This window comes from Poecilia mexicana, unplaced genomic scaffold (genome assembly GCF_051168715.1).
Source record: "Poecilia mexicana isolate PSO_F unplaced genomic scaffold, ASM5116871v1 scaffold_20, whole genome shotgun sequence".
NCBI lineage: Eukaryota > Metazoa > Chordata > Actinopteri > Cyprinodontiformes > Poeciliidae > Poecilia > Poecilia mexicana.
This window is the reverse complement of record NW_028263389.1, coordinates 14457499-14482872: the sequence shown is the minus strand read 5'-3', so window position 1 is coordinate 14482872 and position 25374 is coordinate 14457499. Positions and strand designations below refer to the sequence as shown.

The 25374-nt window shown below is 36.6% G+C and overlaps 2 protein-coding genes across 2 annotated transcripts in view; one reads left to right on the top strand and one right to left on the bottom strand.

Moving 5' to 3' along the window:
• The window catches only part of LOC148153410 (uncharacterized), a 440640-nt gene that overhangs the window by 403842 nt on the left and 11424 nt on the right, over positions 1–25374 (top strand). The gene's annotated exons all lie outside the window — the stretch shown is intronic.
• On the bottom strand, positions 20240–23412 carry en2a (engrailed homeobox 2a). Its single transcript, XM_015006317.2, has 2 exons — positions 22864–23412; positions 20240–20559 (listed from the first exon to the last, which is right to left on the bottom strand). Exons 1-2 carry the CDS (start codon positions 23348–23350, stop codon positions 20240–20242), a joined length of 807 nt encoding a protein of 268 aa, XP_014861803.1. The 5' UTR covers positions 23351–23412.

Below are 25374 nucleotides of genomic sequence, written 5' to 3'. Positions count from 1 at the left end.
TGAGACTAACGTTCCATTTCTGAAATTGCTAATACTTGTACACTGTAAAAGATAATGGGTGTTAAAATTTATATTCAAATAGAACAAAGTTTCTTTTCTTTGCTTTGTTGTTTAAAGCAAATTTAGTTAACAAAAGAAAACAGTAGTGGATGTAGCATTTTCTGGACAGCCGTACGTGATTTTTGTGAGTAAACTCAAATCTGTACAATTAAGAAGCACTCCTCACCACTGTGCTTAGCAGTGTGCAACAAACCACTCTGAGCTGTAAAACGCCAGGTGTCATGTTGGTTCTTGTTGGTTTCACACAGCGATTCCATTTCCTCCCTGGAATACGTTTTGCATGTCTCCAAAGGATTGAGAGCTATTTCCAGTTTGTTTGCTACACTGACTAATGAGTTCTCCATAAGTCCTGATGACATAATTTGAAGATCGCCAAGGAAAAATATCTAATTATGTAGTTCAGACATTACATACTGGGACTGCGCTCATGTACTTCACTCGACTGGCACCACCTGCCCTCTTTAGATGTCGCACTCACTTCCACACTGTTGAGATGCTGAGCTGGTATCTGTGCAACCCCCACCACACATATGTGCAATGACTCCTTGGTGAGTTGGTCTTTAGATACCTATTGTTCACTAGATTAGCTTTAACTAAAGAAATAAAATGATTAAAAGCTGAATAGGAAAGATTGAAAGATTGACTGAATAATGACGCATTGACAGTAAAAAGTGGGGAAACTCTTCAGTGAGATGACAACAAAGGGATAAATATGAGGAAGGGATCTTTGTTTTGAAGATTTTATTCTGCTGTGTGATTAACTTGGAGGTATTCGTCTTTATTCTGATCTGCAGGAGGAGCTTTTGTGCTTCTCGTAACTCTTTTTTTGTGCAAATTCAAAATGTGTGGGTTTTTTGGGGACATTTTTAGAAGGGTGTGGGACTATACCCCAGATAGTACTGTACGCCAGTGCTTGGGTTTGCTTCATTTTTGGCTGGAACTGCACCAAATATGTTTACACTGCCACTTTGTTTTATTCAAGCAGAAGAGAAACATGCAAAACAGTTCATGAATTTCAAAACAGGACAGTCACCTGAGTACGTAGAGAACTATGTTTTACTTTTAAATGGTGCAAAGGCATAGAAAGCTCAATGGAATTTGGTTTGCTCATATTGCATATTATTTTATTTTACTTTGGAAACAGTATTTATTACCTGTTGTTTTCTTCAAAACAGAAGAAAATCAACCATCATTCTCACTGATGCTAAAATAAAATAGCACAATGAGATGTTGAAATAGCATGTTACATATTAATGTTGTCAAAATGTTACCTTGGTTGTTAGTTAGATATCAATTAAAACAATAATTGCTCAGAATAAAATCAGAATGTCATATTTTGACATCTTTCTTGCAACATGGGGTAAACATTTTGTAGCTCTCTTTCAGTCAGCTGACTATCAGTGCACAGTCAGGTAGGAAACTGGCAATGCTAGGCATTGGCTGCTTGATGATCCATGCAGTTTCTCTGATGCTTTTCATTAAAAGTCATTAAAAGGATTTAAAACGCTAAGAAAAGTACAACAGAAACTCTAACTCTTTTAAATCCTTAATATAATTTTTTTTCCTGATAACTGTCCATGTCTACCCTTGATGAAAGTGAATCAAACAATGTAAAATGGCATAATCATTTAAAATGGTGGCACCTCTAACTATTTCTATAAAATAAGATAATTGTGTATTTTATACTGTACCATTCTAATTTGGTCATAGGCAGTATAGAATAACTTTCAATAAGTAATCCATGACTTCCTCTTTCTCCGAAGGATAGAGAATGTGACATGTTTTCATTTTCTCAACCAATTTTTAAAGGTTAAGTCAGTTAACATATTTGCATAAAACCCAATAATATTTTGCTGCAGTAGCATTATTTCATACTTAAAAAAATAGAAAATCCAACCTTTAGTTTGAGTACATTTATTAATTTACTCAAAAGATTCTGCATGAAAAGACATTTTTCTACCAAAATAACAGGTGTGAAAACAAACTATTCACAAAGTAAATACATCAAAAGTATTTTTCTTTGATTATACTTTTTTTTTTTTTTAATTGAACTTTTAATTAGTCATGTGTGAGACCGTGTTTCTTGAGGGTATACACATTCATTTTAATTAGCCACTTTTCAAAATGGGAAAGATTTGAGAACATAGCACTCATGCAGGGTGGATGTGTGTTACTGTATTAAGTTGAGATATATGAAAAAAGTATTTACTTATGCTTACGCTATCTACAACATATCAGAGCAATAATGAAACAGGTTAAAACATCTAGAGCTATTTTGAACAACATGGGAAGATGTTGTTCAAGATGGGAAAAGTTCATCCTACCACGAAGCACTTTGAAAAGGATAGTGATGGAAGTTAAAAAAAATCTCCAAAGCTTACATATACCAATTTAATTCCCTTTTTTTATGAAACTGCTGATGCGATAAAATATGTATTTTTTAAAAGGTTTTTTGTGCACCTTCACAAAGTGTGCTAATAAATATGGAAGGTGCTGCAGACATAAATATGTTTTGACCCTTGCTAGTCGGTCATTCTATGCACATCTTTGCTGTATTGAACTTTTGTCTTGCTTCTTTTGGCAGTAATTGCAACACAAATCACTAAACCACCCGAAATGTGAAATATGTTTCATTTTTTACAAGAGTACGATGGTAAGCAAAAATGTGCTGTATCAAAACTCTTGTGTCGTGCAATGGCATGTCCGAGTTATGCTTATAGAGAAGAAAATGTAGCTTTTTAGTTTTTTTGGACTACTTTATGTCATGAAATAGAAGCCTTGCAGGTTACCCTCTTTCGTTTTTCTTTTTGCATATCGTTAGGCTAGAAAACTGCTTCCTCTGTAAACAGATGAACACATCAGGATGCTGCCGCAGTTACAGCAGGGAAGGGAGAAGCTTGTCATGTGTTCATGCAGGTCTTTTAAGACACTGACACTAATTTCCGTTGCACCCAGGGTATAGCTGTCAAGAAAGCTCAAAGTCAGTTGATTTCATTGATTTTTTATTTTCAGACTACCTTGCAGAAATATGCTGTGTGACCATTTTGGACTGTGTGTTGATAATACAGATTTTCTTAAAGAGCATCCAATTTTTACTGGCTTTTTTTGAGCAATTTACAGATTTTAAATTACATTTTTTAATTGAGAAATTGTTGTGAGAGAGACTTGGTGACCCTAAGGCACCACTCTTTACCATAATTCTCCAACAGTGACCTTTTAGGGTTTTTTTTTTCTTTACCTTTACCTCTCTCATCATATTACCTTAAAACACCATGCGTTAAAAAATACTTGTTACTCATTGTTAGAGGCACCAAAACAAAGGGGGAGACCATTGATTTTTGTTGAAAATTATTATTTCATAACAAGTGATTTTTTTTATCCCATGGTTTAAATGCACTCAAATTAAAGGTTGGATTATTCTAAATATTTCAGTGTAAAATCATACCTCTGCAATAAAATATACATTTATTTCAAGGCTTTTTATACATCTTTACTGTGGATATCAATAAAAGTGGAGGGTGCTTTAATTCTTAAATTTGAGTTTTTAGGTAAAAGTAAGACAACTTAAAAAAGATGCTACCATATGTATTAGAAATGTAGAGATTCAAATTTTTCATTCTGTTTTGAAGCGTCAATAAAAATAACATTGTCAAAGTTTTGTCTGTTTTCACTGTAGATATTCTGGGAGTTTCTTATCTACAAAAGCATGCAAGTGTCTTAATAATTTACGCGTTTTGTTCCTGCAAAGTGAATTTCTCTAATTCTTCCTCTCCTTTTGAAATCTAAAACCTTAAGTATGTGAATTCTTTAAAAAAAAGAGTTTGGTGATAAGTTATGACAGTAATCTTGCTGGGTGCATGTCTAAATATGACTAAAATATACGATTAAATTTTAAGTTTTGCAAATCTTTTGGAATCCAATAAATTATTGTTTTTAGAACAGCACAATTAAAAAACAAATCACTTGCAGTTATCTGAAACAAGTTTCCTCACCAGTGCTGCACATCCTCCTTACCCCCCCTCCCCAACAAAACCATTCAAGAACAAGGGCAGCATCACCTCTGCCACTAATGAGGTTGTTTATTCTCCAAATTTTCTTCTGAGCTCAAACTGAGAGAAAAAAACAGGCCATGCACAGCAGAGCACGTAATCAAGCATTAGCTAAATAAAGCTTCAGAAATCCCAGGTTATATATTTGTGTGACAATATAACTCAGGGTATCATACCTGCAGTGACTGCATGTTGAACATGAACACCTTTTTAAGGAGGTTAGTGAAGTGAGCAGAGCACATTATTACACTCTCAACAAAGATGTGCAGGATTTTAAATTGGACATAATCTTCAAAAGAGGGCAGTGGGGAGTCATCAGGTTGTCGGTTTCAAAGATGAATAATTTTTTAAACTCCTGTTGAAAAATGTAGGGTGCTTCAGAATGATCTCATATTAGAGCAGCAAAAATGAAACCTAAATAAGTCTCTAAAAGTATACATGGAGACATTTTCTTTTATCTGAAGATACATTTTTATGCCAATTTGTATTAAAATTCTGACTTTATTTGCCGAACACTTGCGCTTTATGGAGTTTTGATGCTGACATTGTCTGCTCCATAGGTCAAATAGCACAGGGAACATTAGGGTTTAAATCAGGTTAAAGGTGTTGCAACTAAAGGCAGATTTATAAATCGCAAGCTGACGGCCATAGCAAGCGTAATTAATGTTGCAAATCATTCGACAGTCAATTAGTCGAAACTCTGAACTTTTCAAGATCTACTACATCTTAAATCATGCCGATTTGTTTGATTTCACTTTGTAATTCTTTTTTCCAAATTTTTATATGTCATTGTTTTTTAACACTGTTTTCATCTAACATCTACTGGTATTGGTCAAGTTAGTAAGATACAATATCAGTTTTTCAAATCATTGATAAGGCTCACCACCCAGGGTGCCCTGTGGTCAGGGGACAACCAAACATAGAATCAAATTTCTATTAATTTTATTAAATATTTTAGTGCTTTTGTACACAGTCATATTCAGTAAATTAGGATATCATTTTAAAGTTTGTTTTTTTTTAGCAACTCAGTTCACTAAGTGAAACACATCATATAGATTCGTTACACATACTGATATTTTTAAGCCTTTATTTCTGGTAACTATGTTCATAACTAAGATTAGAATATTACATCAGACCAATAAAAAAACATTTTTAATACAGAATGGTTATTTTTAAAATTACTTTTAAGCTGACAAATGAGTCTCATTGGAAGGTTCTAATTTACTGAATATAATTGTATATTACGGTGTTTTTCCAGACATTTAGGAATATCCTAAGATATACCATGTTCTTTTTTTCTATAGCATTTTAACATTTAGATTTGGTTTGTTCAACATTTTATGCTAGAAATTTACTAAATAATAAAGCTTATTTAGTGACACTTTCTAATATGGACGTAATAGCCAGAGGTGCCAAACTGCAGAGGGTGTAACAAATTATTTATATACTTTTTTTTATTGACTTGTTTCAAACATTTCAAAACATCTTATATTTGGGGTAATTCAATATATTTTACTCTTTATTGCTTAATTTTTGACCTGACTGTAAGAAAATACTCTGTGCTGAGACTGCAAGAGAAAACTCTGACACACTTTGGCTGGTTAATAATGTTAACGTTGGTATTTGTGCAGAAATTTTCCTTTAATCTAAATGGCCCTTTAACTTATAGATGCCAGTTTGACCTTAGTTTAAAATCTAAAAGTATTTAGTTGGCTAAGTGTATTATTACACATTGCGCAGAGATTCTTTAAAATAAAACTTTGATATTTTCAAACTTTTTTATTTTTAGAAAACAGAAAAAAAAAATTCCAATTCTTTATTTTAATGGAAAGCACAATATTTCGACAATTTAAACCCTTTTTTACACTCATTACAAATTATTTGCGAAAATGTTGTTTTAATTTTCTAAAACTTTTGTTGATAAAATATAATCTCATCCAAATTTGTGAAAGAGGGTTTTTACCCAGGGTGCCATTTGTGTAAAAACCAACACTGGTACCATGGCTCACTGTAAGCTGGTGGAGACTCTCTATACTTTTGTGGCAGTGGTGTTTGTGTGTGTCGGTGGCACATCGCTCTGTTTACAGACCTACTTATCGGAGCCCACGTATGCTGCTTTATTTGCTGATGTAGATTGGGTTCCAATCTCCGCTTAAACATGAAGCTTTACTGTATATTTGCTTAACTGTCCGGCCATCCCATCTATTCAAACAGCGTTTCTTTCAGTTAAAGCTGTGTGCTTGCTGGGCTCTTTATTTGCCCCCTTTCCTTTTTCTTTTCTTTCCTGGGACCTTTTCTGTTATTTTGGGGACCAGATGGCGAGGAGCATGGAAGAGCCTCTTTGTCTGGGAGCCCCTGTGTGAAAAAAGGTTGTCCTCCCTAATGTAATCAGCAGCACCGGAAGGGTCCATTTTGGGCCGTGAAAGGAGACAATTGGGCCTGGACACGTCTAGATTACAGAAACGCAGGGTTCATCTCCCGACCCTGCCTTCTTTTGACCAAGGTCCTGGTGAGGAGGATCCTCATCTTTGATCAATGGAGGGTGGAGGTGCTGATGCGACCCCATGCGGGCCAAAGGCCACCCCCTCCCCTACACCATGCCCTGTTTACCCTGTACTTGGCTGCCACTGACACCTCCTTCCGGAAAGAGCCAGGAATGGAAAGGGAGGGGGGGTGCTGGCACTCCTGGGGAAAGGGAGGGGGCACCATGACCTGTCTAGACACCGTTGTTTCTAGTTGCTGTGGTGTTGCCAAGGGGATATAGTGAACTTTGACCTCAAACATAGTTGGTTAGGAGATGCTGTGGTCAGTCAAGGAAGGCAGTTTTTTTCTTCTTTATAATTTTCAGAGTTGGAGGTGGGGAAGTGAGGCTGCGTGTGGATGCAACCCACATTAAACACATGCTGCTTAGAAAGGCCACAGGCATGAATTTACTGCCTTATATATTTTAAACCAAACATAGAATTGCACTGTGATTTGAAAACCATTTTATTGGACACAACCTGGATGCACTTGTGGAGTTATTTTTTTTTTCTATATTTGCAGTAAGTAGCCACTAAATCTCTTGTTGTTGAACAATGAAGTAAAAAGGATAGTTGCTATGGAGACTTGTTGACTATATGGTATCATTCTTTGTTGGCAGTTCTTTAATAGAGAGCTTCTTTGCTGTCCTATTCACTGTGGTGACAAGATAAACTTTGGTCCGTTCTTTGGCTTGTGTGCCACAGCTCCAACTGTTTTAAACATTTGCATTATTGAGGACTGTTCTAATGGGCAAATTTAGGCCTCTAGCCTTTATTTTAGCATATGTATTTCATTTAATGCCATGTTTTTCTGTCTTTCCCACTTTGAAGAGGTATTTTTAATAAAACAATCATGACTGTATGTTTAATTTTACCCTCTGAATAACTGTACTCGGCATAAAGTTTGAACCTTTTAGGTTTTAAATTATGCTACTGAAAGAAAAAAAAAGATTTTATCAAAGCATATTTATTGTTTTATCCATTTTAAATGGTGGCTAAGAGAAATTTGTCTCAGTGCCACATCATGTTTATATAGGGAAACAGGAAGTCAAAAATTACTAAGTCAAAGGTCCTCAACTCTATAGGTAATGTAAAATAGTAAATTACAAATTTTTTAAAGTGTACATTATAAATTAGTAATTGTTCAGTTACATTTGTTTTAGAATAGTTAGGTTTGCCATCATTGTGATATGAGTGATATAGTTAAAATAGTTACAGTTCTTTATTGGTATGTTCTCTTGTCTTTCCAATTCTGCAAACTTGGAATTAACAGTTTGCAGAATTGGATGGCCACATCCATTCTAGGATGTGGCCATCCTAGAATGGAAAATCATAAATTATGGAAATGATTTAATTTAATTTATTTTAAATGAATAGTAAGGACTGACACCAATTTTTGGCAGCGCAGATAAAAAAAAAATGCAATACTTGAATAAACGTTCTCTTGTCTTCCCAATTTTGAAGAGTCATGTTGAAAACAACTGTTTTTAATCATGTTTTTTTTTTGAAAGTTGAAGTTTGACTTTCTAATGTCATGATCACCTTAATTTGTGCACAAGATGTGAAATTAGGTTAAGTAACCTTGATTGATTTTTTTTAAACAATGTAAAATTACAGTGGTAAAAATATGTTTTTTTGTAAGAAAATATATTTGCACTGATTTAAATTCTGTCTTACTGATGCAGGATCTCAGTTGTTTCTGTGCATAGTTGTTTTTTTATCTAGATGATTCAAAATTACTCAAAAGCAAATGTCGCAAAATTAGGAAAGCGTAATGAATACATTTTATTTCTGATAGAAATCTCACGCCCTGTCCTCAGTGAAACGTCTCATGCAACATCTGTCCTACACAGTACCTGGGTTCGAATGTAAATTATAGTATAGAGTCTATTCAGAACTTGATTGATGAAGCCTCTGCACAGGAGCTGCACCGGTGATTCCACCATCATGGCTGCTGCCATCACCAGCCACGCCCTCTCGCCTGCCATTCAGGAGTGAGTTAAAATGGCAGCATGCAGCAAAATGAGTGAGAGGGTAACAGCAAAAAAAGAAGGGAGACGCCCACTCAGTGAGCAACCACGATCGGCTGAGCCGCAGCTCGCCTCGTCTCGTATGCCAACTCAACAACGTTCTCAACAACGAGAACAATGTGTTTGGCTAAATTGCGTCCATCTGGGTCCAGAGTTACGTCCAACGGCGTAGCATCTAAATTTATGAAAAAGCTAAGGTCTTTATTACATGACTTTATTGAATTTTACGATGCATTTAAATCTTCAGATGCAGATCTAATACACCCCAAAGCCCCAGACTTGTAATAAATCTTTAGAATTGAGACACCAGCAGATTTTTACTGTGCACCGGCTGCAACGTGGGGTTGTGTTGAGTTCTTCTGCACCAAATTTTTGCTTTCTTATAGGTGCAGACGCTGATCTAAATTATTGAAACAAATGTTATTTATTTTTCAACTGCACATATTCATTGTAATATGTGGGAAAATTGTCTGTGACCTTCATTTTTTTTATTGCAGTATGGATTTTGATGCATCAGTACACTTTTATACATGTCCGTTACTAAATTTTACTGTAATCCAGGCTCCACAAAGATGTTATTGTTGAGGTTTAGTGTAGTAGGGTTGCACACTTCCAGCAGTTTTTGCTCCTTACAAAATACCAAAAACTAACTGTATGTTGTTCATTAAGCTAACGCAAAAGTAAAAAAACAGGAAATTTACTCCATTAGTTCCAAAAATGTGTTAATCCAATACTAATATCTTCATTTCAGTGTTCAGTCTCACTACGCAATAACGCTACTGCCATTTGTCCAACGTGTTGGCAAGATTGTTTTTATTTTTTAATGATTCATTGCATATTGTTTCTGTATCGTAAATGGTAGCTCCTTATCACTTTTTTTTTTTTTTTTACTATGTATCATTTTAAAATTGAAAGTATTTAAATTATGTATGCAATGTATATGTGCTTGACATCTTAGTTTAGGCATCTGAAATGATTTTCAATTCCACATTAATTTTAATCACTAAAAAAAGAACAAAGTGCAAAGATCACAGATTGGCGAAGCCCTTTGCTCCTAGGCTAACATCTCTATGGATGTGATTATTTTGTCATCTCACTAATTAAAGGCTATCTTCTGCAGCAACCTGACGCTGTTTCACTAAGCTCAACACTGAACATTTTTACACCCAGTCTGTGCGAAAAGCTTAAATTAAGAAATATGCCCTGTCATTTTAAAGCTTTGTAGCATTGGCTGCCACCTCTTAACAACTGTATTGCTAGACTTCCTATATTCAAGCATCAGTGTGCAGAATTTAAAGGTAAATGTCTATATTTCATTATTTTTAGCTCTTCCCGACTCTCGCTGAATGACACTTTATTATTAGCTCTCGGTGTGTGAATGTTGTTTTTTTCCCCCTCTCCACAGTGCAGAGAGAGCTGTGTTGGTGGACTAGGAGGAAGATGTCACACTAAGGATGGGGTTTTTTGGCGATGATGTTGGTGCTGTTGATGCAGCATCGAGCTCTCACTTTGTGCCTCTGTCAGCTATGATCCGTAACCATAAAGTGAGTGACAGGCCATTCTCCGGGGGGAAAGCAGAGGTCTGAGGTGAGTCAGATGTATCCTTGACCCTGTCTAGCTGTGTGTCAGCAAGCAACATGAACTCAGTAAAAAGCAGGCCTGAACTGGCATGACTGTACATTGTAGCTACATCTTTATTTAGTATGTGTAAGGAGAATGTAATATAAGAAGCAACCAATCTGCTCAAGAGATCTACTTTCTACTGCCTAGACTCCCTTGACTTATGAAACTGTAATGCACCTCATAACTTAATACACTGATGTTTTTCATAGCTTAATTTGTACCTGTGTCCCTTGTGACAACTATGTTTTACAAACCTACCTGAGCTAATTTTTTGTAACCAGTAATAGCATTTTCTTTCATGCATTAAATACAGAACACGACACTCAAACCTAGCTTTGGAATAATGCTTGGTTAATTCAAAGTAGAAGTTTTAGGTCAAAAGCTTTAGGATTTCACGTAGTTTTGAGCGTAATATATGTTGAAGTTTATGTTTTGAGGTGTGTAGTCACTCTAAACTAATATTCAGGGTTGCACACCAAAAAGACAAAATGTTGATAATTGTTTAATTACTGGTAAATATAGGCTGGTTACCAGTATCAAGGTATACCACGTTGCTAAGAGTTACAGTTTCAATGTTCCAGAAACATTTTGGGCATGCACACATAGCTGGTGCAGTTTACAGTCCTTTTAATGACATGTCAGAGAAAGTTTTCTTTGGCATAATATTGCAGTTCCCTTCAAACTTGTGTCACTGCACACTGCCATTCAGCTGGCTTAAAGAATGCTACTGCACCTTTTCAGCTTTTACATGAAAGCAAAATTTGACGGTTTTGAAATATTTCCAGCCACAACAAAAACAGGAAATTAATGAGGTAGCTCTGTATTTCAACAGCATTTGGCAAGTGTCTGTCAAGTCTGCAAGCAGCTGACTGCAGACGTAACCTGCGCTGATAGCCCCACTAATTATTAAGATAATATTAGAACTGTAAAAGTTTCATTAAAAATTTGTATCTAAAAATTTCTAGTAAACTCTTGTACGGGTTTATTTAATATTTCCACTTTGGTTATTTTATCACAATAAAAATGATATTGAATTATTATTAATCAGCACGGTATAATATTTCAGCTGTAGAATTAATGTCAAATTTTCAGTTTTAAAAAGAGTAATTAAATAATAAAATATTTTTTTGTTTTAAATTTAAGTATAAATACCAAGAAACATTTATCCATGTTATCATGTTATTTCAAAAACATACCAATTTCTGGCTAAGCACCAGGAATCAACAGCATTTAATGTGTATCCAAATTTACCTATAAAGTGGTCTAATTTCTTCAAAAATCCTGCTAAGATGGAGAAAGTTTAGGACAAAAAATCTGCCCTGCAATGCATATATGTATATATGTACAAATCTATAAAATTAAAGAGTTCCTTCTGGACAAAACCATTTTTTCACTCATCAATAATTCAAATTATAAGCAGACACAAAAAAAACTGTGTGATATTAATATTGTATCATTTACAGAATACTGGGATTGTCAGATATTACAGTGGGATTAAATTACACTGCATTTGACTATATAATTTGATTGTGTTGGAATGAATGTGATCGAAATAAATAGCAAATAACTGCTTATGAATCGAACCTGTTGGCATAAAAATGGGCCTTGAGATTACAGCTGTTGTGAATTTGTTAATGGACTGAATTGAACTGAATTGAATTTGATGGAACTGCAAATCTAGAAGAAGTCAGTTTAGGTTGAATCTCGCAATTTGAACTGTACCTACAAAGTCAGCTCCATAAGAGCCTCAACCAGTCCTTCAGTTGTGTTTCCAAATTTGACAGTTCTCTGTTTATCAGCTCAGTTGAACTGCATCATGTAATTGGTGCACAGAAGCTCACTACTTGATAATGTATAAGCTTTACTTTCAGAGCAAAACCTATGTTTGTAAGGTTCTAGATTGTATAATGTGTAAAATGGATTAGTAAAAATACAGTTTTTTGGGAAAAAAGAGATAATGATAATAATAAACTGTTGATAATTAATTTTGCTGTTTAGGTTATTTTCACCATTGGATTTCTTGAGAGCTATGTCTCAAAATTTTACTAAATGCAATTATGTAGCATTATGCAACTTAGTATCACCACTGAATGGAACTGTTGTAGTGAAGTTGTCTATTTGATATTAGGTAACTCTTATTTTTTGTGTAGTCTGATTACATGCATATGTTTTGCCAAATACATTTTTTAATGTAAGTTTTATTGTTATCACCATAAACATAATAAAATGACTTGATAAAAATTTAAGCCAGTTTCAGTCTCCTTAGTTTGTATTATGGTTATTGTAAGTTACATTAATAAGTACCACAAAATATTTTATTAAAAGTTACTTAATTACTAGTTTGTGTTACTTTGTTCACAGCCTATATTGCCTTTGCCATAAACACCAAATAATGTCTAACATCCATTCATTATTTACTTTTGTTCCGATTTATATGGTAATCACAATAAATGCCACAGTCATTTTTGCAAATCTGTAGATTTTTAACTTTTCCTATAAGTTTACCAAAAATACAAAATATCTTGATAACATTATGTACCTATATTTGTATTGTCTTTACTTTTAGCTTATTCACACAATATTTCACTAATACACAAAATCAGTTTCACTTATTTGTAGTTTGTATTACATTTCCTAATTACTTGTGGGATCTTGACTAAAACCTCCCACCAAATAGCTTGATTAAATTTACAAAAAGTTTTGCTCCTTCCTTTTTTGCATTACTTTTATGGCGACATAAAAGTGATGATAGTTTGCAGTACTTTTTACATGACGTATAATGACTCATAATTGCCACAAAGATCACAAAAATGTAAGTATGTTTCACTTATTCCAAGTTTCTATAAGTTTTACTCTTAACTTACACAATTAAAATAAGTATTACAAAATATTTGGATAATGTTCAAACTCTACATTTCTCATCCCTAAGTTCATATTGATTTATTGTCTATCTATAAATATCTTTATAGCATTTTATGTCCACTTTGATTTGAACTTTTTTTTAATGACTGCCATCATCATCACCATCATCATAAGCATCATCATCATAATAAACATCACAAAAATCAATTACTAGTTGATTTTGCCTTTACTGTGATTTATGTTATAATTGCCATACTATTATTCATGGTGATTCCCACTGGTCCAGTATTTGCAAATATTTTCTTTGTTTTACCCTTAAGACGTAAATCAAGAAGTATTTTTGAAAATTTAGTAGTTAGGCTTGTTGTGTACTTTTTTGGTTCATACAGACCTATATACATATATACATTGTCTACACATGCCTATCCACATAGGATCACAAAGGGGTTGGTGTCTAACCTCACTGGTCACTGAGTTAAAAAATTAAATAAATAAAAAGCTTAATTTTCAGTGTGCTCAAACTTGGTCAAAAATTGGTCTACAAACTAGAGAATGTGGATCTGATGTTTATTACAAACAACACTCTGAAATTAATTACATTAGTTCTACTTCTTAATGAGCAGAAAACAAGACTTATAAAAGTCTTTTATAGATCAAATGTGTTGCTAACATTAAAAAAAAAAAACATTCCACAGGTGTGTTTTCTAAGTGACCCAAAGAATTTGAGCTTAAAAGTTCTGGATCCTTCTTCAAGGGTCACTCAAACCCTGTGTGTGAAATGAGAGTTGCTTGGGTGTGACTTTTACCAGAATGCATCCACTTCCTATTGTCTGCCCAGTCAACTTCTGCAGGCCCCAGTACCCTGACTTCCATACATGAGAGATCAAGGGTTACCAAGGTGCTTTTAGAAAGGAGGGCTCAGTGTGAGAGGGGACAAACTGGCCCACAAAATACTCATTTCCTTTGCATGTTAGATGCCCTAGTGGGGATTCAAATAGGGTCACTGACACTTTTTTTCCCCCTCCCATCGTTGTTCTTAATGAAACTGTTGCTTGCCTTTTCAATGGCTTGGGACCTCTACAGTATCTGCTGCCTGTACAGTACGCAGTTTGATAATGCGTTGAGTATGCCCAAAAGGAAGTTTGTTCAGACTCTGGCTGTTTATTCGGCAGTACCAGACAGAGGCACCTCATGTAGAAAAGGTAAAAGTAGTTCTGTCCACCTCTCATTCTTGAAAAAAAAAAAAAAAAAAAAGTTCAGCCACTGAGCATTAACTTGTATTCTAACAAGATTAAAATATATTCGTCCTGGGGATTAGCATAGTTAGGTGTCCTTTTGCCTCTTTTTTTTTTCCTGCACTGGTGCGTTGACAGTGGGCTTTGATCTGTGTTGCGAGGCAAGAGTCCTGGCTTGGACCTAGCCATTCAAGTGCCAAGTGTGAAATTGGCCTGATGTCATCCCTATTCTTCACCTTTTACATCTTTCACCACTTTAATTATGTTTCCGCCACAAAGCCTGGGCACCTCTGAGCAGATTCCACTCTGGCCGTAGGAAGCATTCAGAAACTGTGGGTAAATGACACAGTAGGGGAGGAGGAGGATGGTAGGAGAGGTCATAGCAGGATGGGGCCCTTTTGTGTGCAGAGATATATACACTGATACTTTACTTGATGCATCCCACACTCTCTTCAGTAAATTTAAGTTTCTGTAGTTTTCTTTAGACCAATAGGCCAAGAGATATTGATGTACACCAAAGTTTTAAAAACTTACGGCTCCAAAATCTCCCATAAAATCCTGTCATACTATTGTTTTGGTTTAAAGTTGAATGAAATGCCAGAGAAATTAAAGAACTGATAAGGGGTTTACAGAGCATAGAGTAAAGCAGCAATGCACCTCCCCCCACTTGTTGCTGTGCACTGGTGGTCAGCTAGCTGGAAGAAGGCTACTGTATGTTTCTTATGTACAATAAAGAAATTCCAATAGATAGTTGTGATTTGGAAATTAAAGAAGCATTAGCTCTCACAGCTACTGTGAAACTAATGTCTGCTAAGCAGCATGTTGCAGACTGGCCACTTTAGCAGGTGGTCTGACTGATAAAGCATAATATCAGCTTGTTAAATTTATGCTAGTCTATAAAGAGCAGATCAGCAATAAGAAATACTTTCAACAAAATAAACCCTTGAAAACTGATTCACCATGTATATAAAAAAAAACAACAACAAAAAAATCACAAGATCTCATTTTTAACAGAGCAATGTTTTTGGAGCTCACCAAAGGTGCAGTTAATGCTGAAACCGCCACTGTCCGTAAACACAGGCTGGCATCAGATTGTTAGGTACGATAACTGAAAAATGAAAATATGTCATGGTTTCACACTATTAACAAAAAATCGGAAGAAAATATGGAACTGTTTATTTTAAACTGAAAACTAATTAATCCTACTGTCTAAGATTACATAGCATACTGATTATTGCACTTTTTCTTGTGTTTTCTCTAATGCTTATTGACTGTTCTCGTTTCTCCTGACTGAATGTGTTTCCCTACTGCCTAATTTGCCTTTATTGTAATCAAAGGGAAAGTGTAGTAGGATTTTTTTCAGCCAGCAGTCCACCAGTGCGTAGCAACAAGTGGCGAAGGAACAGAACTGTGTCACTCCATACAGACACGGAAAAATAAAAACACTTTAAAATCATTATGACAGAGAGATTTTGTGGTTTTCAAACGGTAACTCCGCCCCTTTAACGCCTTGCTGTATCAGTAATTTACCTATGCTTAGTCTTCCTGTGTGAAATATGTTATGTAACACTGTAAAACATTTACTAATGAGAAAATATTGCAGTGTAAAAGTCAATAAAATATAATGTTAACTTAAAACTTGCTTAACATTCTTGTTTTTATTCCGCCTTAATTTTCCAGTCTATTTTGACTGGAAATACCTTACACATTATATATTGCGTTCTCAGTATGTGTTTCACACTAGAGGATTGTTTGAGGTGCGCCACCTCCCGTCTTCATTTCCTGTGTAAATAATTATCGGCTTCTCTGCCGATAACCACCCAGGTCAAATGTGAGGAGGATTTAAGAGGTCATAAGATGTCTTTTGTATAAGGCGATAAAGATGTTTAAAGATGGTGGATGTGCGTTTCCTTCTTGGTCTCCTCTTGGACTCTCCATTAGCATTAACTTCCAGAATCAACATATCTGAAATCATTCTAAATGAAGACCTGAGTAGAGTTATCTGCTGCAGGTAAAATATTAACTGCTCGTATCTTTTGACAGAATCTCACTTGAGAAATCTCTAATCTCCTTTTCCAAACCATCCACAGATGACGCATTTTCTCTTAATTTCCAGGAGAATGCGCCCATGTTGCTAAACAGCTTTGGTTTCTGTTCATTCATTGGTGTCCCTATCTGAACTTCCCGCAGCTCCTCTTCCTGTGAACATTCAGATGAAGATTCCTATTGGTTGAATGAAGGATCAAAACAACAGTGGAGTGTGAATGTGTGTGTGGATACGTGCGTGCTTATGCGTGTGTTTGTGTGCGTGTGTGTGTGTGTGTATGTGGGAGAGAGAGAACTAACAGAAATGAATGGAGTCTGGGGAATGTGTGGGAGAATAAAATGAAATACAGTGATAAATGTGTGTGTGCGTGTGTATGCGTGTGTAAGGCAGACTTAGTGTATGAGTTTAGAGAGTGAGAAAGCTGTGTGTGGAGAATGGGTTACTAAGAGAGGCGGAGGTGGGGAAGGGTGGAGGAGGGAGGGGAGGGGGGGACAGCCACCTGCAGCCATGACGGGCTTTGACCTTCATTGCTCTCTTTACCCTCCCTTCCCCCCACCCCCTCCCTATCTCCCCCTCTCTGCTCCCCATTTCTGCCTCGCGATAGAAGCTCAGGCTCCTTTCAGAGGCAGCGAAGAAGACTGACCGTCTCGAAGACAGTGCTGGGAGCAGCCCCCAATCTGCTCCAACGCTAGTCGCTGGCCGTTAGACATGGCGTTCAAAGACTAGCGGTGCAAGTATGGAAATGCAGATAAGGCATTGTTGAGGAAACATGCCTGGGAATTGTTCAAGGTTTTCACTTGCATAATGTTTGGATGTTTGTTTGTCTTTTTGCAAATGTTTTAATCTGGAAACTAATTAATGTGATTTTGATTAGATTTCATGGAGATTTCTTATGCTTATACATACATTTGTGAACATGTAATGTATTTTTTTTGAGTAAACCAACATAATAAAGGTTTTATGTATGTATGTTCACTAGCTGACTACAAAAAGAGCCAGAAACCTACTCATGTATAATCTCCAAGGTTTTATTTACTCTTTTGCGGCTTTTCAGGAGGCAGTTAATTACACAATTAATACATGATACAAATTATGTACATTTATACCAAAGAATACTTCCAACATAAAATAAAAAATAGCATTGTATTCTACAACTCTGTGTTGTAATTTCATTTAAACATGTTCATATATAGATAGATATACGCTGATGAGTAAATTCATAATGTCGTACCAGCAGTTCTCATAAAGGCATTAAAACTTGAGTAAGTCTGCATTTGAAGTAACACTGCTTCTCTGATTCGGCACAGTTCTGTTTCAGGAAAAAAAGTTCCAACTCGAACTTTTTAAGGCAAAGTGTGTTTCTGTTTGGTGGATTTTTCTTTCTTTTTTTTATTCACACACACTTTTTGCAGATGCACAACAAAAGAAAAAAAACACATTGAAAAAAAGGCAAAAAAGTCCACAATTTGGTATGGATACAGTCTGAAACTCGATCATACTTTTTTTTTTTTGTCGATAAAGACCAAAGTTAATAAACACAGTTGTTTTTGCCCAAAGTACAACAAATTGCAGCTTTCATGCAAAAAAGGCCCCATAAACTTTTTTTTTCATTCACAAAGAAAAACAAACAAAAAGGAAATAAAAAGAAGTTATTGCAAGATAAACAAGCAGTGTAAACACCTCAGATATCTATTCTAAAGCAACACTGGTCATTGGATAGATTTTTTTCTCAATATAATCTATATAAATACACATATGAAGTCCTTTCAACAACGATAAGAGATTTGTAATACAGTCACTGACGGAGTTCCCTTCTTTTTATGATATATGGATATGCAATAAAAATGTAAATAGAGAAAGATTTACCAAGAACATCCAACAACCTGCATGTAAAAGTCTAAAGAGTGCGCAGAAATGGTTGTCATCATTGTCTTTATGCTACAGAGCTGTTTCTGTGACTCAAAAGGCAGCATTATAGCCTTTGTTTAGCTACAAAAAATGATTTATATTGCTATTTTAAACTATAATAGCTGCACTGATGCATTGGCATATAATGAAGAGAACACGCACATTTATTTAAAGGCTGTGAGACGACCATAATCATATAAGCAAGGCCTACCTTTGTGTGTTAGTTACAAAAGAAAAAAAAAGAAAAAATATTTTGCTCTTTCACTTCCAGTGGCGGTTTTTGAGATATGGCTATCTCCCCAGGGCGGCCTGGTCTGGGTGCGCCATGACACAGAAAGGAGAAAGAACACATCTTAAACTGAGAAAATTATGAAAAGCATAGTATGTTTAGTGGTAAAAAAAAATCTACTGATATTTTCTGTAATTCTTATGTATTATCTCTATTTAGAGAAAAAAACATTCATTTTTAGAGATGCACCAATTAGATTTTTCTGGCCAATATTCGGATTCCTCTGAGGTATGAGGAGCTAATTCTCATTTTTATGAATTCAGATTTTTTTTTATGTCAGCAAACTAAGACACATCAAAGAGAAAATAAAATGTTTTGCAGCTTCTTTGATAGGTGTAGTTTTAATTCAAACAGCAAATGTTGACAGTACAAAATTATTGCAATTTATGCATGAAGAATATATCCCTAACCTTAACTTGATTTTGAACCAAAGACAACTGCATCAGAGTACACACTGCTAGTTGATGTGTTTACAGACACAAATTTGCCGATCACAGGTTAGAGCTGTTTAAGTAAAAAAAAAATGATGCAATTTTGATGTATGGCCAATCGATCGGTGCTTCCCCAACTCCTTGTGTTCTAAACAAACATAACAACAAAAAAATGTAGATCAATTATAGACTCAGTATGTGTATCTCTAAATGATTCTGCTAAATTATGTAATAAAAACATTCTCTGTAAAATAGGTTTTGGGTGTGGGTTTTTTTTGTTTGTTTTTTTTTACATGCATTGGGTGGCCAAAGGACAACCTCGCCCAGGGTGCCATTCCTGCAAGAAACGCCACTGGTCACTTCCAACAAACTGCATTACAACAACAACGCTTGGGGGACAAAATTAAATAAATAATTTTAAAAAATAATAATGCAGTGCCCAATTAGCCCTAACAAATTTCGCTGTCCACTTTGCACGCAGAAAACAACCAAGAAAACCAAGCGAGCATGGCATTAGAAAAACCTTGTTAGCATATTTAAATTCACAGTAGCCTGGATGCAGCAGAAAAATATTCTTTGGACTTCAGTTTTTCTTTTTTTTTTCTTTTTCTTTTTATTAATTTCCCACTTTACTGACAAGTAAAAACGTCAAGTGCCAGTTAGTTAAAATGTAACACGATGACAATCATGGATAGCAGTAATCCTTATACGGCTTATAAAAATGGAGAGTGTAAGCATTTGTAGCCCCGGGAAGGGGGCGGGGACGACAAAAACAATGAAAACGTACCTTTATACATCTTTTATAGACGTGATATTGCAGAAATATCTCTCTGTTTTTTTTAAACAATTTATGCTGGTAAAGGCTATACACTGGCCCTTTATTCGATCATATTATTGCATTGTAGGCTTGATTATACCTCCCATATAACGAAAAAATCACTATAATATTCCCATAGGAACCTATAGAGGCCTATGGTTGGGTTAGAAATTCGTGTAGGGAATCTATTCATTTGTTATGGTTTCTTGGAGCCATTGTGTACATCCATGGTGAGTGATAGTTAAAGTATCTGCAGTGGTAACATTAAATATTCCTGTAAGTAGAGTTTTAATCTCTATATAAATCTATCATAGGATTACTATAGGTTCTTTTTCGTCAGGAGGCTGCTGTTTACTTCTCTGGGAATCAATCGCTGTCTGATTTCTCGTCTTTCGACGTGACGGTGGCGTGATTGTAGAGTCCCTGCGCCATCAGGTGCAAGGCCAGACTGTTCTTGGTGCCGCTGGCTTTCTTGATCTTGGCCCTTTTGTTCTGGAACCAGATCTTGATCTGGGATTCGTTCAGACCCAGCTCCTGCGCCAGATTCTGCCGCCTCTGCTCCGTCAGGTACCGGTTGGTCTGGAACTCCGACTTTAGTCTCTGCAGCTGCTCTGCTGTGAAGGCCGTCCGTGGTCGCTTGTCCTCTTTGCTGGTCGATTTCTTCTTTGGTTTGCGAGATCTTGGCCCTGAGTGGGGTGGAGGGGTTGGGGAGCGGGAGGTGGAGGGGTTTCAGAAACACAAGCAGCTGTCAGTAAAAAATAATAATTGTCATAATAATTGAGTGCTTATATATTTTTTCGCCCATTTGCCATGTTGTGCTTTTCTAGTTTTGTCCATAAAAGCTCCAAAAAGTCGAGATATGTATATGGTCAGTACGAAATTTGACTATTTCCTAAAATGTGTAGTAGAAAGTTCTATTTCGTACCCAATAAGCTGCAGTGTAGAGAATTGTCCATATTATCTTATAATATTAGCATCAGTAGCTCGATAAAAGTTATTTTAGTACAATCAGGGTTCAAAATCTTGCATATTAAATAAGAATCAACGGGCGGAAAACAAGAGTCAGAATTTAAATATGGAAATGAGGCGTAACACAATGGTTTCAGATCATCATTGACAATTAAACAGGAATTTACTCGAGATTTGAGCGTTTCAATGGACATTTATAACCACCAGTGATGAAAATACTTCCCTACAAAGAATAATGAACAGATTATAATAGCTTAAATACAGAACAGTTTGTTTGCGAAAACGAAGTGGCAACGTGTGGAAACGAATCAGGCTACGAATCGTCGAAGCAGCGAACTAACCACAAACCAGCCAAAACATGAACCAAAACAGCTCCACCAGGAACATATTTTTATGGTGTCGACCAAACTACTTCACTAAAACGTGAATCGTATAATATTCTCCCACTTTGCATTATGAAAATTAACACCGATTGCACCCAAAATCCGTGCGTAAAGCACACTTCACAAAAAAGGGTCACTTTTTTTCTCTCGAATATTTATTCTAATCGCCCAAAATGCATGTAAACAAACGTGCTCATCTGGTGCGTGTTCAGTTCGGTTTGTGTTTCTGTAAAACAAAAAAGAAAAGAAAACAAAAGAAAAAAACAAAACAAAAAAACCCATCAAAAGTAAAATTATCTGAATAACTTAAACCCAAATCTTTCGCGCTGAAAACTTGCAGAAAAAGAGAGCAAACAATGGCTCAAAATCTGTCTTAAGCTCCCAAAAGCAGTCATGCCTCCCTGTTGCTCTCTCTCTTACAAACGCAGACACACATCAGTCACACACGCATACACATTGAACATTTACCGACACCGTCTAGTTTTTAGGCACTCATATTAACATATTTCTGCAGGAAAAGTAGAAGAATCCTTGTTTTTTTTTGTTGCTCAGTGAAGAATTAAGAATGATTTTATCTGCCACTACCTTGTCGCTCTCATTCTTCCTCCCTCACTTTCTGAAAAACTCCTTGGCAGACGGACGTGAACAGAATTTTGGATCTGAGCTGCTCCCATAACACGTTCAGTCACTTTTCACCTGGAAAGACGGCCTGCTAGCTCTTCTGATCCGAAACAGTGCGCCAAAACGTAAACGAAACAGATCCAGAATCAACTCTATATGTTGAATGAGAACTGAAGCCCTGCAACTGGTAGTAGCCCCCCACGCCACTCCATAGTATAGCATTACATAATGCATGAGAACAAGTTGTACTCCACTTTTTATATGCACGCCAAAAAAAAAAAATCTTTAAAGACCTATCTACTTCTCAGTGAAACGATAAATCACAGGGAGTTAATTAGTTAGTTTATAAATATACCAAAAAGTTGACTGCTGCACCTTGAGCAGCGATAGTTATTAAATCACGTTGCTATTACCCCAAATATAACTTTTAGAAAGCAAACCCAGACTCTACAAGTGTACCAATTGTTAGTTTTAAGGCTTTCCCTCGCCTGGAAGAGGCTCGGCGCGCCTGTGTTTACTTGCAAAAAGAAAAAGAAAAAAAATACTCCAAGAGTCTCGAATTTGCATTACTATAATGGGAAACAATCTATACGTAAAGTTTTAAAAATGTGTCACTAATAATATTTTTGTCGAGAGCCAAAAGTAAAAAGAAAATGTCAAAATTCTGCTCGCCGACACTAAATATTTATCCTCTTTTGTTTTCATTTTCTCAAAAGGCCTACTCTCCTCGTTCGAGAATTCTATTTTAGGTTTAATAATAATGAGATAAATTATTGAAGTTTGTTAGGACCCGATGCCACGTTTTTGTGTAAATTCTATTTCTGAATGCAGGTTGAGGATCAAATACATTTTTTGTATTTAGAAAAGTATTTTTTATTTTTTTCGCTTTGTGCGCTACACAGCGATCGTTCTCCCTACTGCAGCTAAAACTCGGTCAAGCCATCCTGGGTCAGTGTTACGGGGTATTTCAGGTTACAGAAAATATACGGGGATGTAGTAAAACAGTATGTGACCAACCTGAAGAAGGCCTGTCCGAGTATCTGGTGCAGTAGACCCAGGCTGGCCACAACATGGGCTGCGACATGGATGGGTTGGAACTGGCTTGGGAACTGTCTGAGTCTGAGCTTAGGCACTGGTCTCCGCTCTCCCCGCTCGGTTTCAGGGACTCCTCTGCGGCTTTCGCGGGCTTCTTGGGCCCGGTGACTGTGTGTGGAGTGGAGGTCCCCTCCGCTGGCACAGTGCTGCCCACCGGCTCAGTCTGAGGGGCGGCGGGGCTGCCGCGGCTCTCCCGCGACGCTGGGCTGCTCTCATCGCGGTGAGCGCCCACGTCCTTCTTGCGTCCGAAGTCCGGCCGGAGGATGTTGTCGATGAAAAAATTGGTGACCCGGTGCGGGATCTGCAGGTTCCCCGGCGCCTGTAGCAGGGGAAGGATGGCTCTATTGGATTCATCCGCGGACTCCTGTCGCTCCACCGCATCTCTGTTGCCGTGATCATTTTCTTCCATACTGATTCACTTTCCCCCACTTTATGCTCTTTAACCCCTTTGTCGCTCCCTTCGCAGCAAGAAATTTTGCGAAGAACTTTGAGGGAAATTACCCCCACCCCCCCACAAAAACTGCACGGGTAAAATAAATAAATAAAACAACTCAGATACCAGTGAGTGCCTTGGACACCACGCAAAGCCTTGCCGTAGTGTCCTTTGAGAAAAGCATAATTTGTCTCATATATTCCCTTAAAATCGGGTTACAAGTGATATCTTAGAGCTAAAGCGCTTGCCATTTGCGCACCATCCAAATTTATACCACCATCCGATTTGTGCGTCCTCGGGAATGCCTACACCTAAACTAAACTAAGGGTAAATAAAGAGGCTCCTAAACTGATGCTCTAATACTCTCACTCTGGAGTTTTGTTCTTATTTTCAATGCGAGCCCCCCGAGTGACGTTCTCCCACCCTCCTCCCAGACACGTGCCTCTGACCAATAGAACGGCAGAAACTGGGCCACATGACGCAGACTACGGAGCAGTCTACAAACGCCCCCCTCCTCGCCCTAGTAAAAGGGGAAGAGCCCTGAACATGTACGAGGAGGAAAGCCTAATTTGAATCCGGTGCATGCACACAGATACACCCAGTATTTCATGACATGTTGTACTTTATTTTTTCTCAGGACTTTGAGAAAATATGCATTGTGAGTAGAAAAACAAAAACAACGGTAGGGTTGACATGTTCAGCCACGAGGATCCCCGGGGTTTAACAATCTCAATAACACACAAGGAAATTAGATTTTCATTTGTTTAATATGCCCCAGAACATACATGAATGATGCGAAGTTTAATTATGGCGACTTTTGTAGATGACAAGTAGAAATACTCATCAGCTGATTAACAGTTGAAAATCTGCCTAAATCAAAACTAATTCTGCACCTGACCTATTTAGGGGGGAATGCAACATATGCTGGTGTATCACGTAGAAGTGAGGTGCTGTTTGTTGAATTTAGGCCCACTTGTAACAGTTGTGATAAATTTAAGATGTTCATAGTTTAAACAAAAACGCTTCACATAAAGTCAGCTGGTGTGGATTATGCGTAAAAATCAACATTTGGAGATGAAGTAAAACAATATTGGATTTCTAAGCCATCATATCACTATATTAACATTTGCTAGATCATTGAACTTAACGACTTTTCTTTGTGTGTTTGTTTCCTGCAAAATAGCGTCACTTCATCTCATAATATGCAACTAAAAAAGCGTGATAATTACAGCACGATGGCCAGAAGAGCCAACACTGATGTGCTTTTAGTATTTTAAATGTGATTGCTTTCTCCTGCCGTGACGCCTGCGGTCGCCCCAGAACAGGGTCCATATCCCTTTAAAAGAAATCAGTGATGCAAACAAACTGTTTTGTGCGCGCCGCTCGGGATCCGGAGTCGCGCCAAAGACAAAACTTTGAGTAACTTTGCTGACCACCTCCAAAGCCGAGTTTTCTGTGCTTTTCTCCCCCAATCAGTGAGGGCGGACGGTGCTCCTCTGGCGTTTTGGAGCCGGGACGGTTTGCGTCAATAAGGAGGAATCTGCCGAAAGAGCGGCGGTGAGAGTGACTGAGTTGATTCTTTACTATCAAAATGCGTGCGTTGTGTTTTTCCACATCTTTTCCTCTTTTATTTTTGTTTGCAAATTTGATTTGGGGGACGTATATATTTTCTAAAATGCTACCTTGCGCTTGACATGTTTTGAGCTTACTTTGATGGATGTGATCTTATAGCATTGTTTTAGTATTGCTTGAATGTTTTTTTTTCTAATATTAGCTGTTTCTATTTGAAATTTTGGCATATGAAACTACTCTCGTCACATTTGGCTAGCTTTGCAGAAAAAAAAACGCATTTTATGCTTTCGCCTTTTTGATTGCTGCTTTGTTTATAAAGAGTACAGGTATTGTTTTTTTGCAATTGTATTTTTTTTTAGCTAATTCTGGTCAAATCCCTAACTTATATGTGTCCAGTATTTAGTTTTTTAAAGAATATTAGAACAATA